The sequence below is a fragment of the Ictalurus furcatus genome, chromosome 16 (assembly GCF_023375685.1).
Source record: "Ictalurus furcatus strain D&B chromosome 16, Billie_1.0, whole genome shotgun sequence".
NCBI classification, from domain to species: domain Eukaryota; kingdom Metazoa; phylum Chordata; class Actinopteri; order Siluriformes; family Ictaluridae; genus Ictalurus; species Ictalurus furcatus.
This window is the reverse complement of record NC_071270.1, coordinates 6817988-6838387: the sequence shown is the minus strand read 5'-3', so window position 1 is coordinate 6838387 and position 20400 is coordinate 6817988. Positions and strand designations below refer to the sequence as shown.

The following is a 20400-nucleotide window of genomic DNA, read 5'->3' as shown; positions in this document are numbered from 1 at the left end:
GTGTTCCCGGTATGCAGTGGCTAGTACCTACCAAAAGTGCTCCAAGGAAGGACAACCTGTGAACCGGTGACAGGGCTATGGGCACCGAAGGCTCTTTGATGAACGACAGGCCTGTCTTAAAGTCTTTTTTTAAGATCCCCTCAGCAACACTGACATCATAACGCGTGGCCACATTTAACAATGAGGAATGAAATTTCAAAATTTGAATGCACTTGCCCTAAGTAGTAAACATTATTGTTTGCCATAAATGTTGCAATAGATGCCATTAAAGGCAAGCCATGCTTTGGTGATTTTTCTGGTGTGTGCTCAGTTAATATTAATCAGTAATCTGTTTCATTATACAATATTTTTAAGGAATAAAACATGACGGAGTGCAGTTATAGATAAAGAAGCAATGACAGGGTGTGTGACGAAGCCCATTGTGAAGCAGTTGATTATTAACCTATAACAACATGCCCCAAAGCGTTTTATTCCTTTTTGTATTTTTATATATTAAAGTCCTCCTTTTTTGTCCACAGACTGTATAGTTACATTTAATGTTGTGGAAAGTCCACAAACCAAATTAGTTTGTTGTTGTTTTATAAGAGCTCTTTAAGTTAATTAGACAAAACAATGTCGCTTGTTACAGAGATGCAGCCAAACGCAACGTCCTCCTTCCTGGCAGAAAACTTCAAGGAACAGCTTTACCTGGAACTGTTTTTTTTTTTTTTTTTTTTGGATGTTAAATTGCAGCATGTTTTTAGTCTGTTTAGTATTAGACCTAGAGTATATGGAGTGTCTGCGCAAGTTCCTGTCAATTAGCTGTTACTAAAGAAACGGGAACTTCAATTAGAATGAGTGCATGCATGTAGAACAGTGATGTGCCTGGTAGCCAGCACTATTGTAAGTGCTAATGTTATGGAAAATTAATGAACAGTTTCTGACAAAAGAGATTAGAGAATTCAACAGCGATGTGGTGTAAACTGCAATCTTCATCACGTGATATTATTACTAGCTACCTATTTTGGTCATCTAGATCAATGATGCAAGAAATGAAATCCAAAAGCCTAATAAGCTGGCGTGTGATTGCGAGTAAAGAAATGACGCATGCACATCATGCAGACAGTGACGAAGCACGTTTATGCTAAAGTGCATACCGAATATGAAGAATGACAGCGGAGTGCGCTGCATGTAAAGAGATGAAGGCTAAAGGTGCAGCTTATATAGTTTTTCTCCAAAAAAGTAAGCTTTGCCAAAATAGTGAGGAAAATGGGAAAAGACAGTAATATGTCAAAGAAAAATTACCCCGAACACTTTCTAAGAATTTCAGCTATTTTTGCACTTTTTGCTGTTGCAGTTCTCCTTCCATGTACAGTTGTAATCAAAATTATTCAATCTCCATTGCAAATCAGGTTCATTGTCCAAATGTACAGACTTTCAGTGGTTTGCAATGAACAAATTTGAAGTATTTTTGGGATCACTGCAATGAACAAATTTGAGGTATGCTTGGGATCACTGTCCTGTTGGAAGGTCCAATGACGCCGAAGCTTCAGCTTCCTCACAGACGGCATGATGTTTTCTCCTAGGATTTCCTGGTACTTCAGTGAATCCATCTTGCCTTCCACACGCCGCAGGTTCCAGGGCCAAGCAGCCCCAGAGCATCACCAAGCCACCACCATGCTTGACTGTGAACAGTGTTCTTTCTTCATTCTTCTTTCTCCAGATATACAGCTGATCCATCGTGCTGAAAAGATCGTTTTGTTTCATCGCTCCACAGAACAGAATCCCAAAACTTCTGTGGCTTATTTATATGACTTTGAGCCGGCTTTTCTTGTGCAATTGGGTCACGTCTTGGAGTCCTGTACATCTTGGAGTTCTGGCATGGAAACCTTCTGCGTTTAGTACACACCATACTGTGCTCACTGAAACCTCAGCTCTAGATCTCCATCACAATAAATGAAAGAAATCTTCATCTCACGATTCGTGTCTGTGCTGAAGCAATCCAGTCTCTCCATTATAATGTAGTTAGCAAAGTAATTTGATCGCAATATTTCCAATTGTACATGTGGCTAAATCCCTGCACCCCCAACACACACACTCAAACTATGTGTCTAAAGCGCTGGTAGTCTTTTAAAATGAATTACCACATTCAACACATATCATCAGGAAGTATTCAAACCGGATGTCTTAAGATTACTGTTAAACTGCTGTAAGAAATACACAGATCAGCCATAACAGTAAAATCACTGACTGACAGGTGAAGTGAAAAGCATTGATTATCTCATTACAATGGCACCTGTCAAGGGGTGGAATATGTTTGGCAGCAAGTGAACAGTCAGTGTTTCGGAAGCAGGAAAAAAATGGTGAGCGTAAGGATGTGAGCAACGTTGATAAAGGCCAAATTGTGATGGCTAGACGAATGGGTCAGAGCATTTCCAAAATGGCAGATCTTTTGAGGTGTTCCAGGTATGTAGTGGGCGATGTTCTGTTGAGAAATCTTGGGTCCTGGCATTCATGTGGATGTTACTTTGACACGTACCACCTACCTAAACGCTGTTGCAGGCCAAGTACACCCCTTCATGGCAACGGATTTCCCTAATGGTCTCTGTCAGGAGGATAATGCACCCTGCCACACTGCAAACAGGGATGGTTTGAGGAACATGACAGAGTTTGAGGTGTTGACTTGGCCTCCAAATTCCCCAGATCTCAATCTGATCAAGCATCTGTGGGATGTCCTGGATAAACAAGTCCCGATCCATGGAGGCCCCACCTCGCAATTTACAGGACTGAAAGGATCTACTGCTAACGTCTTGGTGCCAGATACCACAGCACACCTTCAGAGTTCTTGTGGAGTCCATGCCTTGCGGCACAAGGGGGCACCTGTGCAATATTAGGCAGATGGTTTTAATGTTATGGATGACTTGGTTGGTAGGCATGTTTACAACCAATGTGTCAAATGTTCAATGTGTGATTTTGATTGGATGTCCTTTTAATTATATTAAAAAAACAATTTTTTACAACGCACTTATGAAATGTCATTATAAATCTTAATTTGGTGATGGCTAGTTCCCACCAAACAGCCAGCTCTCCCCTATCACACTACAGCTACCACACAGAAGCGTTCAGGGCAAACGTGCTTCCTCCGAGACACCCGACGCCAGCTAAAGTGCTATCCGCCCTCTTCCACATACAAGAGCTCGCAGATTCCCACAATTGGCTAGTGTCGCTGTGATTGACAGGGGTGTGTGAGAATGCCGTCCCTCCCACCCAGAGAGCACGGCCAGTTTTGCTCTCTTGGACTCCCGGCCGTAGATGGCTGTGGCATCGTTGGGATTCGAACTCGTGATTGCTGGATGATACGGCGAACGCTTTTCTGTTGCACCACTGGAGTGTGCTAAACGTTGGGTTTTTAAACATTGATTACAGTAGTGGAAATTACTGCCCATCAACTCAGAGTTCTCCGAGTTATTACCCAGTGTGAGTGGTCAGTTAAACTTAATTCGGTTTAATAGAAACCTCAGTAACTCAAAACAAGCAGGCCTATCAGTGCTGTCAACTTGAATCTAATGATCATTTTAATAAATGTGCAGTGAAACGTTTAGGAATGAAAAGTTGTATGGCTCCAGTAAATAGACAATACTATTATACACGTTTAAGTAATGAACCTGATATCCTAATGAAATTATTATTATTATTATTATTATTATTATTATTATTGTTACAGCCTGGAGGGGGAGGAAAGAAGGAAATCCACATACATCAATATTGGGTCATGGTGCACCATAACATACAAAACAACTATGTACACAGGACTACATTAATTTCAGATAGCATGACAAATTTTTACTAGGAGTGTTAGAGCAGGAAAATCCCCTGAAATCAACTTCCTGGATTAGTGTTGGACACCTCCGCTGTAGAAGACTCGCCTCAGTGCTCAGTATGCAACAGTATACACTTCAGTACTCTAGTGTTCACATAACAGGTGTAGAAACTGGAGCAAGATTCTGACTGAACAGCTTCTCAGCTTCTCAGTGCCGTCTGCGTAGCTACCGCTGTGCTTCCAGCCTACTGACTGCCGCATGTTTCACAGCGGTTTTATGATTTCTCCCAGAGCAGCAGATTCACCTGTGTCTTTCTTTTTCACTCCAGCTGGAAACGATGTTCACAGGTTTGTATTAACGTTCTAATACGTTATTGTTTCTATAGTAACAACTAAGACAGGGGCTTGTATGGATCACAAAAACCATGTGTAGGTATTGACATGGTGAGTCTTTTTGCCAGATGTTTTATTTATTGAGTATTTTTAGGAGTCTTTTGTGATAATACACTTGGACATGAAGGCCGGCTGAATAATTTAGTTATGTTTCAAACCGACGTTGAAAGAAATTTGTCGATCATGACACCCTGCTAGGAAAGTAAGATGGTGTAAGAAGAAAATACCTCGGATGGAAGGAATGAAGAATTTTTTTTAAAAAGGGATTTAAGGGGATTGGAGAAAGATGGATGAAAAACAGAAACATTCTTAATGATGACAGAAAAGCTCAGGTATGTGAGTGAGTTGGAAGTGTTTTAAATATAACGCAGAGTAAATTATTTTGATGGAAAATGGACGGCACCTTCACCGTTGGTAAAACAGTCGGCTAGCTACATTCATTACCTTTTGGACCAGTAGGATTGCAGTGGATAAGAGAGGGGGTGGTTTCATTTTGAAAAGCGTTTCTATACAGCTCTAAGTAAAATAAATTTTTTTGGTGTCAGGAACCCACGTCGTCTTTGACCGAAATTAATGCACCGGGTAAGAGCTGTTATCTTCACAGTCCTGAGGTTTATGTTTCGGATGTTTTAATAGGGTACATGTATTGCAGGAAGATGCTGTAGTAGTACCCCCTTGTGATATTTTCGCAGAGCACAGTTTGCAGTCTGCTCCGCTTTGATTTCCATCGTTAATCGTGAAGATTGGCATCATTTTATGTCATCATCTCTGTTGCTTAGGGTTCTAACGGACACCAGGCTTACTGCTCGTGGCTGGATGTTTATTATGAGGTAGCCCTATAAGCTGATTCGTTAAAGAGGGCCCTGAAAGCATTTGCCATTGTTCTAGTGTTGTTTCTCAAGTTTGATTTTCAAGCATCCCTCGCCTCAAAAGGTGTCAGGAAAACTAAAAGAGCCAGACAAGCTACAAACATGTTTAATTCCTAATGAAACTATTGCACTTGTGTGCTATCATGACAGCTCGTACACATCTCAGATTCACTCTTCATGCGTGCTGTTTGGCCAGTCTTAAAAGGGTCGAGTAAGTTCTCAGATCTGCTCTATGTTTTGGGATTTTGGCGGATGGGCAGCCGGAGGAGCAGCTGTTCCACATCTACATCATGCCATGTTGAAGCTAAATCTTTAAAGCTTCCAATGAAAGTGGGCATGTATTTCTCCTGCAGCTACCTGCCAACATAGAGATTTGCTTTTTTTTGTTGTTTTTTTCCCCCCAGAAATGCGCTTTGGCCCCGTGACCTGAGAAAAGAAGGAGAAATAAAGCCCGCTGCCAGAGGCCGGGCCATACAGGTGGAGGCAACGCCTACTCAGAAACGATAGTTTCAGTGGTTGGACTGTTCCGTGCGAGTGGGTCTTGACCGAAACAGCAAGTGTGCCGGCACTTTGTTTGTTCTGCTGAGCCGAGGCCCAAGAAGCAGGTTGAAAATTCCTTCTTTATGAGCTGAGGCCCGGAGTATTATTGGAAAGAGTCTGCAGTTTGACTTAGTGCCTCACTTAGCAATTTGCTGTGAGGAAGAACTGTAGAAGATGGAAAGTAAAGCAGTGTCTCCACCATGTTGTACCATAGAAACGTCACTGCACCAATATCCAGTATCAGCATCATGATGATCTCAGCAGAAAATGCTGGATTGGATACGGAGGAACAATCCCTCACCCCCCATTTAACCCCCCCCGCCCCCCAATTAGCGAACATGCTATTATAAGATATTGAACAAAGAAAACTGTTTCGAAAACTTTTTAACGAATTGATTTCATTATAGTTGCCATGAATAAGAGTTACTCTAGAATGACATTTTTGTTTAATTAATTTTCTTTGTTTGGGTAAAAAAAAAACCACTACGGTTTTGTGTAAGCCATGTTGATGGGTGTGTATTTTGTCCTGCAAGTTTTCGAGTGTTTGAACAGATTTGGAACAGATAGTATGGGTTATTTGAAGTGGCCATCTTAAGTGAAGCTTAAAAATTTTAGGTCATTTCAGAACTGAAATACGAGCTCGGTTTAAGTATCGCGATTGAAAAGGAAATCGGGGGGGAGGATGGTATTGTGCTATCTCTCCTGTCAGATCATCCATTCAGAAGTTGTTTGGGATAGCAGAAATATGTGGCATGATTTATGAAAGGTTGTCTGACAGATGTTTCACAAATATAGTGAATGATCTCTTTGTAAGACTGCCTAAGCATCTACAAGACATTTTAATTGGCCTACATTTCATCTGTTCGTTGTTGTGTCTGTGGAAAGTTTACAGCTGTTATGTTTGGACTGTTGAATGGTTTGGGTTCTACACGTGTGGCATGTTTGTGCATGTGGTGGGTCTGTACATGCCCACTGTGAGGTACATTTGTGTGCTCCGTGTGTGTGGGCATGTTTTTATATCTTGGTGGGGATGAAATGTCCCCATGAGGATAGGAATATCTGACAGTTTTGACCTTGTGGGGACATTTAGTTGTTTTTAAAAAAACTGCAGCTTGTAATTAAGAACTAAAAGAGCCAAAAGGAGTTCTGTTGGCTACCGAGGGTAAAATTAGGGTTAGATTTAGGTGTATGCACAGCATTAATTTTTAATTTAAGGATAGTTAGACAAGTAAGTGTGTGTGTGTGTGTGTGTGTGTGTGTGTGTGTGTGTTCTTATACAGCACGAGTTCTGCACTTTGTTGCTTCAGCTGAAAGTTGAGTCTCACTCCCTGAACTCCCTGAATTGGTGGTACCCAAATTTGTCTGTGCAGAATTACCACCACCAAGGCTCTCATTAAGTCCCGTTGCGTGTCCATGTGGTGAACAGCCAGCATAAACACACCCAACACTGTTATCTCTGTCTGGCCTGGATAATACTCACTACGGTCTTGGTCTCAGGCAGACCGTCTGTACACACACAGAAGGGTTTAGACCTCGGTAGAACTCGCATGCCTGAGGAGATAAACTATTTCACATAATCACTTGCAGGTAGGCATGAATTTCTTCTTGGTTCGTATGTTTAAAAAGATAAAAAAAAAACCTTAAGAACAATACAGTCTACTAATGTATGATTTGCCTTCCATTTTGTTCTTTCTTTTTCTCATTTAAAAGAGAAGTGTAATGTCTTAAAACAGATTTTACTTTCTTGGCCTTTTAACTCTCCTCCTGCCCTCAGTTTCAGTCGGTCTCTTTTCCCCTCCACTTTCTCTCCCCTCATTGCCTTGACAGTCCTTTTGTTTTTTTTGTTTTTTTTTTCTTCTTCTTTTCCCCAACATCCTGTTTCATGCACCTTTTTTATTCTCATGGTCTTATGCTCTGTTTCACACAGTAACCCAGACTCTGTCCTCAGAATGCCCTTATCCTGTCCTCCAATCAGACAAAAAAACACCCACCACCAGGGTTCACAACCGTTCTGCTTCCTTTACTTTTTTGACTTGAATTCCCTCCAGTGTGCTTTTACTTTCTTACTTTCTCTTACTTGTCCTGTAGCTTTAGCGTTTGCCTCCTATGACCTTCCTCTTTTTTTCTTCTCTCTCTGGAAGTAATTACTGCGCTATCCCAGAGTTCCGTTAGAGGAGAGGTGTGGCCTGTGCCAGAGATCACCGCTTCTGCCCTCCTTCTCTCTCCCCAGGCGTCCTCAGTCTCCCCCTTTGTCCATCCCTCCTTGCTCTTGGGGATACTCCAGATGTGAAGCTCTGAGGTGGCTAGCTATAAATTTCTCGCATACTCTTAAGTCAGCAGCAGCCACCAACGTGTTCCTTGCAGCCAAATGCATAGAGCAGAGCCTTCCAGCGGCATTGTCCGTGTTTTTCCTCCTTCCTGCAGCTGCTCTCTTATCTTTATGTGCAGCAAAATAACTCGCAGTGCTCTGCTACAAGCTACAATAGTCTGCTACGATAACTATAATAAATGGCTAAAAAACCCTGTTCTAGGGGTTCATTACATTGCAGTATCTGCTTACAGCTTCACATTTTGGAAAAGGATACAAAACTGCAGGGATCAAATGTTTGGTTAGGGAAACCACTAGAATATTTGAACGGATTTAGGAGATTTGCTCTTATGGTGGATTGATATTCCTGCAAAGGTGCCAAGATACAGAGAATTGTTGTATGCAAATCTGTATATTCAGTAGCACTGGGATTGGGATGGACAATGTGTTGATGTAAGCTATGTACTTGGGCCATGCTGAAATACCTAAAATGCATTTTCTTATTTCCAAGCCACATTAGCCACACTAACTTACTGTACAGTGTTTCCCCCTCATCAGGCCTGGTCATTTACAGTCCCGCATACCATCTCCTTTTCTGACGCAGACCTAAATATTCCCACACATGATCCTCAAGGACTCTGTGTAACAACTAAAATTCTTCATTATCCCTTTGAATACTTTTGCTTCTTTTATCCATTTTCATTATTGTAGCAAATTGACTTGTTGTTTTTCTGATATTCTGGTTTGGTGTGTGTATGCGACTCTGCCCCCTAGTGCACACGTTCACAAGTGTGTACATGTTTGCAGTACATTTGACTTCATGTTTAGTAGGTAGTAAAAGGAATATAGAAATATAATTTTCTCAGATGTTTTACAATTGTAGTACCTGAGTAGTACACTACGTTGTTGTCATGTCATTGTCTTACCCCTAACCATATCAGTTCCGTCAAAACATTTGTTCAAGCTTAAATCTTACCCATTGAAAGCTGTATAATCCGCACCAGGCAACACTCACTCATAATGTATGTTTGCAGATTATAGGAGCTGGATCCCGGACGCTGGGCAGGGCAGCACCGACTGGGGCTGAGGCACCAGTCATGAGCAAGGCTGAGTTCATGGAGAAGGTTCGGCGCAGTAACGAGGCGTGCCAGCTTGGTGACTTCAGCACGGCTGTGGAGCTGTACAGTGAGGCTTTGTGTGCCGACCCACAGAACTGCATCCTCTACAGCAACCGCTCAGCTGCCCTCCTCAAACTTGGCCAGTACCACGCAGCGCTGGATGATGCAGTCAAGGCCCGTCTGCTCAACCCCAAGTGGCCTAAGGTAGGTGGGATTGGATAGGGTGATAGTTATGTGGGATTGATATTGAACTAATATGTTTTATAATGATTATTCTACACATTATCATTTGGCACGATATTCGGTCTGTGTATTGTTTATTGCATCACTACATTTACACTATATGGCCATTCAAGTTCTTCTAGACCAACCTGGGTAAACCGTGTCTTTATGCACCTCACTTTGTGCACAGGGGCATTGTCATGATGGAACATGTTTGGGCCTCTTATTTGCAGTGAAGGTAAATCTTAATGATGCAGTGTACAAAGATGTTCTAAACAATTGCGTGTTTCCAACTTTGTGGCAACAGTTTGGGGGAAGAACCTCATATGGATGTTATGGTCAGGTGTCCACATACTTTTGGCCATATAGTGTATATGAGTAAATGCTCAATAAGTCTGAAATTATTAGAGTATTTATATACATTTGATAATATTTGTATTCAATACATACGTATATAAACTATATTTCTGTTTCACACATCCTAACTGCCAGGGGTGGTGAGAGTTACCTGGATACCTTCTTGTGCATGTGCACATGTAAGCTGAGACTTTTTTTTTTTTTTCACACAATGGACCCCGTGTTTTCTCACTTGGGTTGGGTTTCCCAATTTCCCTCTTATTCGAAGTAGCACAGGATCGCTACGTTTCCAGCTGTGTCTGGAAGTTTTTTGTAAGCTAATAATGACTTAGCAGTTGAACCATCATGCAACTCTGGCCTCAGCAACATCTGAAAATGGGTCTCGTCTGGTCCCTGCTGTAAACTTGTCGATGTAGACTCTTGTAAAATGGAAATGGCCCGAATAGAATTGGACACTGCTAAGAAACGCACAGCAACGAGTGCCCTATTTAGTACTACACCGGTCACAGTACTATGCTGCAGTGCATAGATTTTACTGAGAGGGATTTAAGGAGAGATTTGGACACCTAGTAAGTAAGACACCTAGACCAGGATATGGGGCACATTTTTGTGAACACGGTTTATCTGCAGGATCATGTGTCATTAGTACAATCCACTCTATCAGATGTGTGCAGATCACACCTGCAAAATCTGCCCTGTGTGCTGCAGTCGCCTCAATAAACTATTCCATGGAGCACACCCTTGAAGGCCAGGGACTGGTGACAGTCTGCTTTACAGCCAGTATATCTGCAACAAGGCAGAGGAAAACAGGATTAACATTGGAATTCGCATCTCAAAGTGGTTATGCAAGCAATAGTTAAAACACGGGAAAATTTAAGAATTCAGCCAAAGGGTAAGCCAAAGCTTTCTCAAAAGAACAGGCCAAGGGCCAAACGCAGCTTAGTCCATCATTGATAAACCAGGTTCAGTACTCAAATGCTCTGTGGAGACCGTGAATATGACGATGGAAGTGGTGTCTGCACCTGGAAGTGGTAGTCCAGATATGTGAAACTTTTGGCTTTGGCAGTCCAACTGCACCTCACCAAATCACCACATTGCTGGTTGTTTCTTACTAGCAGACATAGACAGCCCTAGACAGGATGCACAGGCCCACAACTGGCCTCACTGTCTACATTATACTTTTCCTCTATTTCAGATTGAATTTATGTTACACATACTTGAACAACTAGGCCAAAGAGTTCTGCTTGTGTCTTCGAGATAGCCAGCAAGATCCCCAACTAAGCATTGAGTCCCAACAGTACAGAAAACTCATTCCTGAAGGCAAGAGCCCCTAGTACATAGATCATGTATGCCCTGGTAAAAGGGTATGGCAGCCATTATATTGCACCTGATCACCATGTATTACATCTCTTTTGTGGCTAATAAAATGATTACTTATTTCTGAAAGCGTCAGGGCACCTCTATTTGCCACAATACCGTAGGAGCCCTGTGTGAGACCTCTGTCTTGTTTTGTACTCCCTTTAGGCCTCTCCTTTCAAGCCTGTACAAGTGTGTTAAACTGAAATGTGTGTCTTTGAACTAGCAGTTTATCAAAAAGAGTGGGAGAACTGCATGCTCTGGCTGTAAACTTGCCCTGCATGAGTTGAGTTGGTGGCTAGACTACTCTGTGGTGACCTGGTGATTGAATGTGAGGTATCTGCCCAAGGTTATATCACCCAATTTTGTACAACAGTTGAATGACCTGCAGAGTGTTTCTTGCTGTCTCTGGTACATATGTGCCCTATGGTTCTAACAGTACCGCGCACCGTCCATCCGATCCTCAGGCCAACTGTTAATCTGTCACAGACTTTTCAAAGTAGAGGTTGGTCAAATCGAGTGGTGGACATAATCACCACAGCCTATGGACAGGTTGGGTGCCCAGCGTCTACCTAACATAACCACTCTACAAAGAGCGAATGCTCCTCATGGGCATTGTTTAGAGGTGTGGTGCTCCACAAATCTACTGTTACATGCATATCACCATGCACTTTCTTCAGGTTATACAAGGATATTGCCAATGGTCAAGTGTAGTGGCGAACTCTGATAACCTTTCCATGTAGTCCTTAGCTGACACTGTTGATTATCCAGGTGATTCACACTACCTATAGAAGGGGTGAAATAGAATGCTAGTTACATGTGTAACTATGGATTTATTAAACGCCTTGTCATTCAGAGCTGGCTCTGATCCAGCGTGAACTCTGCGAGAAAGTCACACAGAAATATGGCTTGTATGACCGTGGTGTGTGTGTGTGTGTGTATAAAATATATTTTAAGTACTGCATCATATGTCACTACGATATTTTTTGCATGCAAGTTCTCAACATGCGTGTACACACGCACAACAGCTGATTATCACCACCCACGGCAGTTATTCATAGAACCACAGTTGCATACTGTATGTAACTTGTGATGATGCCAATCACAGTCATACAGTGACTGGAAAATACACTCAGTATATTGTTTTGCAATATATTTTTCCAAATTTCTGGTATTTTTCCTTCCATATGTTTTACCCACATACTCCAAATTGCAGCCGAATATAAACAACCTAATAGAAATCCAGTTTATACGAGTCTATAGTCACATGCATGCATAATCAGATCTGTATAATTGATGATTTCTCAGAAATGACCCTTCAGATGACTAAGCCTTGGCACTGCCAGGTAATCGCTTGTGTTCCCTTATTAGGTGAACATTGATCTGGTTTATGCCTGCGTCCAGTCACAACATTTTGACAGGGAAAATGATGACACACTACCATGCAGTGGCCTTATACAACCATCCTGAAACTCATGAGCACATCCGTTTCATTTGCTCTTTCATTCTACCCTGTCTGTGTCTTTGGAACAATGTGTTGTATATACATTTAGACCCATTTCACTTCAATTTCAGCTTCAAGATCTTGTCTGACTTCAGAAATTGCTAGTGTGCATTATGCACTTGACTTCTAGGCTAATTGAATTATTCCTATGGTTCATCAGAAGCTGCTAATTTGTCCAGAAAAAGATGTGCTATAGAAGCACGGTAAGGCAATAACTAGATATTAACCCAAAGCGAAATGTCTAATGCTAATAAGATGAATACAGTGAAGATGCTCATATTTCTGCGTTCCTGAGAATGGCCATACTCAGCAACCTCTGCCAACAAACAAACTCAACAGGGCCTTATAAAACTCTCAGTCATAAAAGAAAAGGGCACTAATCACATGGTAGTACTGGATTATCGAATGAAATGGGTTCGTGGTTTGTGGTAACTTTAATTATACACAACATCTGTTTTGTGTGGCTGTGGTTCAGCTTTGTTCCACTTAATGTTGATTTTAATATGTTCCCGAGTGTGTAAACATCTTAAGTTCATAGATAGCAAAGTTCTTGATTCACATGTATGTAAGACTTTCGCCCTCAGAAGCTGGCTTGAGTCATCAGTACTATATGAAGTTATCTTACTTCCAGGTTATATTAGCAAGGTGAGAGAAAAGTCAACTTGGAATCATTTAAAAATGACTGTTCTTTGTAAATCTGAAACAGATAACATGACTCCCATTTCTTTACTTGCACTCACGCCTCTGCAATGATGACGAGATTTTATATTGCAATTCTCGTCTGCAAAGCTGGGGTCATTTGTCATTTCAGTGCTTTGGCAATAGTGTAACTACCAACTGCCTTGACTTGAATGAAATCGAATTGAACTTAATAGTGAACAGAACAGCAGTAATAAGACGTGTAGTAAGCTATGTCAGAGCCAGCATGGAGTCTGTTTCCAGTATCAGACTTCCTCTTGGAGTAGAATAGGAGGAAGTGCTGGGTGTGGAGCAGCAACTGCAATGTTGTTGTCCAAAAACTGGACAAACTTTCCAGCAAACTAGCACAAGGACAATAACAGGAGAACATTCCTATGCTTTCTTTTTATTTTTTCTTTACTGCCTTTTAAGAGACAGATGGGGTTTGTGTTCTTGCTCAACACAACACATTCCACTAAGTGTCCTTCAGTGTGATTTATTATTATTTTTCTTTTTACTCTTCAAGTTAAACGTTTAAAACGGAATGTTTCAGAAGTCAATGTACCAAGATATTGAAATATCATACATGATTATTTTATAAAATACGTCAGAGTATAAACATTACAGTAACTAGCCATGTATTACATCGTTTGCTCATTTAAAAAAAAAAACAAAACAAAACATTTTTCATTAAAATTAAAATTGTGTGAGCCTAGACCAGAAGACATAGAAAAACGGTGCGCTCGCATTCTGTTGGATTGTTGCTGCTTCTTGCCTCTCTGTCACTCATGTAGACACTTTTCAGGCTTTCAAAAGAGAGGTTATGTGGAGCGGCCGATGCGGAAAGGGTGCAAATCAGTATGCATTCAGACGAGTTTGAGTTCATCAGCATGCACGCGTTAGCTCGAGGCTTTGTGTCCGTGGAATTTGGGTATCAAAACATATAGTGACACAATGCTCTTGCAAAACAGTATCTTTATTTATTTGTTTTGTTTTTTTTTAATCCCATGGAACACTATTATTTCAGTTATTTTTGTGCAGTGTCTGTCAATATCGGTTGTAGATCCCTTAGTGATGCGAAGCAGGCAGATCTATCTTGGGAGCAGTCAGTATGAATAATGCAGTTTGTTTGGCATGGCTGCACAAATCATAGACAATAAATTCAGACTGGTCTGATATTTCAATGCCGAAAGCTTTAACGAGGCACCACTGCTCTCCAACTAATTACATAATCACCGATCGCTAGCTATCAAGCAGGACGGAGTCCAATTCTAAGCAGACTACTGTGTTTTTTTTTTTTTTTTTTTTTTACTATGTTGGCTTTTACTGTTAAACCTTTACAGCCAGTTTGCAAAGTGTAAACGTGATCGGCTTTTTCAAAATAACGTCACATGGTTTGAAATGAATCGTACTTTCAGCTTCTAGAAAGAGCTAGCAGACATTAGTAGATATTAGGGGTGTAATGATGATGCACGGAATGAAAAAATGATCTTTCAGTATGATATGTTGGAGTAACAATACATTTTTGATCATTGTGATTATGTTTCACAATCATAGCTCATGAACAACTGCGCTTAGGAGAAGGCGTTCGTAATAAGCGTGTCGTAGCGGTATTCACTTTTAATCAGACTCGACGCGTGAAATGGGTACGTGTTAAAATGGGGCCGTCCGGTCCGGTCTGTCAGCACTCTGTAATTTCAGAATGTACGTTAAAAACAGATTTCGTCCCCTTCGTAATTCTTCTATTAAAGCGCGTATGCCAGTAGGCGTCTATAAAAGGTTAGTCAAGTGTAGCGAAGTGGCAGGACAGGCAGGCCGGTGTCATAGCAGTGACCTGCTGCTCCATTACCACGGGGTCACTGGTCAAGTTCAACTCTAATTAAGTCCCAAGCGAGAGAGTGCACTGTGAGCAGGCCATTTACATGTGCTTGGGTTCCCAAATCAGCTGGGGAACCTCATGCTTCCCTCTACTTTATTACTCCCTGTCTTCAGACTCCAGTGTTGGCACAGCAACCCCTTCAGTAGAAGGGATGAGGAGAATGAACAGCACAGGAAGCACAAAAGGCCCTTAAAGGACCTGGACATTTGCAGGAGGAGAGAGAGAGAGAGAGAGAGTGTGTGTGTGTGTGTGTGTGTGTGTGTGTGTGTGTGTGTGTGTGTGTGTTGGTTAAAGCATTTTCTTAGATGGGGAGTTTTCCTTCCTTATCCTTTCAATGCCAGTCTGCTAAGACACAAGAGCTCTTTCTTATTCAGATCAAGCATTTCATGGGTGAAAGACATTGAGTGCATGTGTCCATCGTTTTCTATGGTCTGATTTTTTCCATCCTTGCTTTCTTTGCATTGCATTTCTGAAAGGGAGTCACAAGTATTGCCATTCTCTAGTTCTTACGGAGTCCGCATGGTTGCTAGGTTATGGTTGTCAAGCCCACAGGATTGCAGGTGAGGTGCACAGAGATTGTGGAAAGGTTTTCATTGTACATTTTTTTTAAAAAAAGAGACCGCACGTCAGAGGGCTTCTGCGTCCCATAATGCACAAGCTTTTTTTTTTTTTGTGCCCATGATCAAGCCTTTTATCTCTAATTTCTGTTTCTTGAATAAATAAGGTCTTGTTCCATTTGGAGCCTCCTGCTTTGTGTGGACTGAACACTGTATCATAAATAATTACGCGGTAAACCAAATGCAAGTTGACTTGCATTTAGATTAACCACACGGTGAGAGAAGGGGTAGAAGTTCTCGAGAGTTATTCTAGTTTTCAGCTCATGTTTATACCGAGACTCTGTTTTCATCTGGTCATTTCACGTGTCTTGAGTATCAGAATGATCTGAACAGAGGTTAGCATCATGGAAATATAGGTGTAGCCATGACCAAGACATTGAAAATGAATTTAGATCTAAATGCAACCCCTTCAGGTGGACTGAGACGCATTTCTAGCTAGACATTACATGAGTGTGAATACAGCCATCTATCCAAGGGACATTTGACAATCAAAACCCCTCCCAATGCTTAAACATTAATAACAGGCTTATTGACTATTTGAAAAGATTTCTGGACACATGTCTGTTAAGTAAGTTGCCGGAGGACATTTGAAATAATGTACACATGCTCTTCACACTAAAAATTCCATGAATACTGCATACGTCTCCATTTTAATACAGATTGATTTTTGTTCTTTATTTTAACAGCTTGTTGTAGTGCACATTGATGCACATGAAGAAGAAGAAGCCTTTATTTTATTTTCGTATATGCATTACAGCACAGTAATTTTTATTTATTTATTTTCCCCCCCCACATATCTCAGCTTGTTAGGAAGCTGGGGGCATAGTGCAGGATCAGCCATGATACAATACCCATAGAGCAGATAGGGTTAAGGGCCCCGCTCAAGGGCCCAACAGTGGCAGCTTGGCGGTGCTTAGGCTTGAACCCTTGACCTTCTGATCAGTAACCCAGAGCATTAACCGTTGGGAAGTTGCACTTCATCATTAGTTGGTCACAATACCATAATGTGTGGGCTGTACCTATGCTCAGTAACTTACCTAAACCCCCTGGAAGTGTCGCTTCACCGCCACATCCTTTTAAACTTTGTGTATATTTCATTGTTCTGTACTCTAATCTGGGCCAATACTTGGTTTTGCTTTGGATTTGTCAGGAAATAACAGAAGTGAGCGTTTCCTGGAGTGTCTCTATACTGAAGAAATAGTCCAAAGCCTCTTTTACCACAGGATATAAAGGAAATCTTTAGTAAGATGTCAGTTGGGATGGGATTTATATTACCTCGGGTTATTTCTACTGATCATGTTATATAAGGAAAAAATTTGGCGGATTTTTTCCAAGGAGTGTGTGTGTGTGTGTGTGTGTGTGTGTGTGGGTGTGTGTGTGTGTGGGTGTGTGTGGTCTGTGTAAAAATAAATAAAAAATACTGACATGACCGAGATACTCCCATAATAACTATATTACCCCACATTCCCATTTAAAACTGCTCCAATCTAAATAGGACTATAGTCTTTGGAGTTTAAAGGCTTAAAATGTCCATTTTGCATCTAGCAAACAGAAACAAGACTGCACACAAAAGTAGCAGGTGTAAATGCAGGCTGAGACTAAGGCTGATTATGGCAAAAATCATAATCACGATTATTTTGGTCAATCTTGAGATCACGATTATTAAACACGAAACATCATGTGTTTATTGAATTTTAATAAAAAACTTTCATTGAACATAATTCAACTGAAAAGAAATAGAAATGTAAAGCAAAGTTAAATAAATTTTATCTATCTAAATGTGTGTATATGTGTAAAAAATAAATTAGATCAAAATAAATATCTGATGTTATAGTGCACTTCCACAACCAACTGAAAACTACTAAACATTTATTCAATATATAAAAATGATAAATAAATTAGCCCAAAATATATTATATCAAATATGTTGTAGTGCACTGCTACAACCTACTGGAAACTCCTATATATTCAACATTTTGGTAAAGTATATTCAACATATTCCAGACAGTAACAGATTTTCATGTGTTCATTACGTGCCATATAAATCTGGGGAACGTAGGACACGCTATTTCTCTTTTTTCCACATCGGACTCCTTGAAACCAAATTGTTTCCAAACGGCTGAAATGGCTTTATCTTTCTTGTCGACCAACGGCTCTCTTTCTGTCCTCTTGGCTCGAGCTGAACTAAAAATGCCGCAGCCTGGCGTGGAGCGCTTTTGGCCTTTTAGGGAGGGGTGAAAGTGCACCGCTGGAAATAATAACGGCGTGCAGTTTTTAAAAAGAGAAAACAAGAACCTTGTGAAACAGAACGCGGCACAATAATCGTTTTGTCTCGATTATTTTGTTTTCGTAAAACGGTTGGAGGCCGAAATTGAAAATTCGATTTAATCGCACAACCCTAGACATGACTATGACGGAGAAATTTGTTAAGCATCTATTAATTGTTCACTGGGAATTTCACAGTCAGAAATCGGAATTTGACAAGAGTTTCAAATTTTTGTTATTCACTCTTCTTTAAACTTTTCCACACTTTGTAGCGTTACAACCTGCGATTGAAATGGACTTAATTGGGATTATACTGTATGTCTTTTCATGATTTCATGTTTGTTTAGGAATACATGTTTAGGACACTTTAATTGCATGCAGGTTGACTTCATTCAACTAAGTATGTGACTTCTGTTGGCAACCAGAAACTATTTTAATCCTCAGCAACAGGGGTGAATACTTATGCCGTCACAAGTTTTGCATAGATTTTATTATTTATTTATTTATTTTCCCTAGATTTGGGACATATAATACAAATTAAATCTATTTCAGTTCCAGGTTATAACAGAACAAAATGTGGAAAAGTTCAAGGGGTGTGAATACTTATGCAAGACATTGTTCTACATGTACACATCCTATTGCATACTTCAGCTATATAAAACAGTGAAATTTAACAAATAAAACTGCAGACACGGTTCATCTGATGGGTGCAGCCACTGTATAATGAAAATATTTTGTTCTAGTAACAGTGTATTCAGCCTACCAGATGATCAAGATCGCTCTATTGGTCATTAAAAAACAAACAAACCCTGGGACACCTTCTGTATTAAGGAGAAAACACAGAGCAGTTTATTATAAAAGATCTAATGTAGTTTGTTGTTCTTTGGCTAATAGGAACATCTTGTGAGACGTTGACTCTCACAATGCTAATCTCTGGTATAACAGAAGTCTGGAAAGATTCTTAGTCTGCCTCCTCTCTATAAGGCAAAGCAGTATCCCACAAGGCTCTTTTCCCATGGTGCTCAGGGGCCATAGCTACTTGCTGCTCCTCACCATCTAAGACACCCTGCTCTTATAAAGCAATAATACAGCCACAACATGCTTTTTTGCACACGGAGATATGATGTGAAGAGGTTCGGCATGAATGTCTGCATCATGATTCACGCCATATGAACTCCAAGAACTCTTTTTGGCTTCGAATCTTTTAAATCCGACGCAGATCAGCTTGGAAATAACCTTTCCTCATACGCCTGTTCTGATGTTTATTTTGGTGAACACGAACATCTGAAAGAGATGTTAATTTAATAAAATACTTGTACTTGGCTTTTTTTTTAAATTTGCTGATAAACCTCAAATCGGGAATATAATTTGGAAAATAATTCCGATGGAAGACGAATAATTGTGTACACAATCTCTCTTGCAGCGTGTACATAATCTCTTTTCTGGCATTTTCAGAAGTAGGTTGTTATTGCAAATGGTACCGATGAAGCAGTTTTTAGACCGTCTCTCCACGTATTAACATGCCTGTGTATTGGACTGATCGTTACTTTTATGGGTCTCCAAGTCAGTGTTTTATATTTTCCCTTTCTTTTCACCTTTTGGCTCGGTTCAATCCTGTTGTGGTTTTTCAGACATTGGGTCATTGGTACAGAAAGAAAGAAGCTAAAACAAGACTTCATACACTTTTTCTCTTCCCTGTTTTATTTGTCGGTCTGTTGTTATTGACATGCATGGTCACACCACAGAATCAAAGCCCTCCAGTCCTGGCAACGTGCATGGTGCTCGACACCGTGGCCTCGCTGTGTGTGAATCTCTTGGCAGACAGTTTCCTGCCACCACCCCCTCACCCCATCAGCTCAGGGGAGAAAACTCCCTGGAAGCTTTGGACAAAAAGCCATATTTTCTGCTGAAAATATGTTGACTTGTGCTCCTGGCAGAACTTGCAGGTCTTACTGTGTATAATGTTTCTGAGACAGGCGCAAGTCAAAATAACAATACTAAAGCTGAACACTTTTAGAGACAAATCAAGCTTTATGCTGAGAATACAGTGGATATACAAATGTCCTACATACCCCTGTTTTAATGGCAGGTTTTTCTGATATAAAAAAAAAAAAAAATTAAACCAAGATAAATCATATCCGATCTTTTTTCACCTTTAATGTCCTGAATGTCAAAATTTGTTTTTGAAAAACAAATAGGAAATCTTTAGAAAGGAAAAAAAAAACATCAAACTTACAATAACCTGGTAGAATAATCGTGTACACCCTTACATATTGGGGCATGTGACTGTTCTGAGACTCAAACTCATGTCTAAAAAACGATTATCACACAGCCGTCATCAATGACGTGATTCTGATGAACCCCAAATAAAGTTTTTTTTCTGTAGGAGTTTCTTGACATCGTCTTCGTTTCATGTGATCCCAAAGAGCTTACAAAGCATGTGCGGTATCTCATTTGTCGAAAGGTATCAATCAGGAGAGGGGTACAAAAGAATT

At 40.6% G+C, this 20400-nt stretch overlaps 1 protein-coding gene across 3 annotated transcripts in view; it reads left to right on the top strand.

Annotated features, from left to right (window-relative positions):
• The window catches only part of ttc28 (tetratricopeptide repeat domain 28), a 238946-nt gene that overhangs the window by 4133 nt on the left and 214413 nt on the right, over nucleotides 1-20400 (top strand). For 2 of the 3 annotated variants that reach the window (XM_053644552.1, XM_053644553.1), the window contains exon 2: nucleotides 8944-9231. In XM_053644552.1, the coding sequence (XP_053500527.1) occupies nucleotides 8944-9231 (288 nt within the window). Of the gene's footprint in view, nucleotides 1-6491; nucleotides 7189-8943; nucleotides 9232-20400 lie in introns of those variants that run through there. The other variant, XM_053644554.1, reaches the window with a different exon arrangement.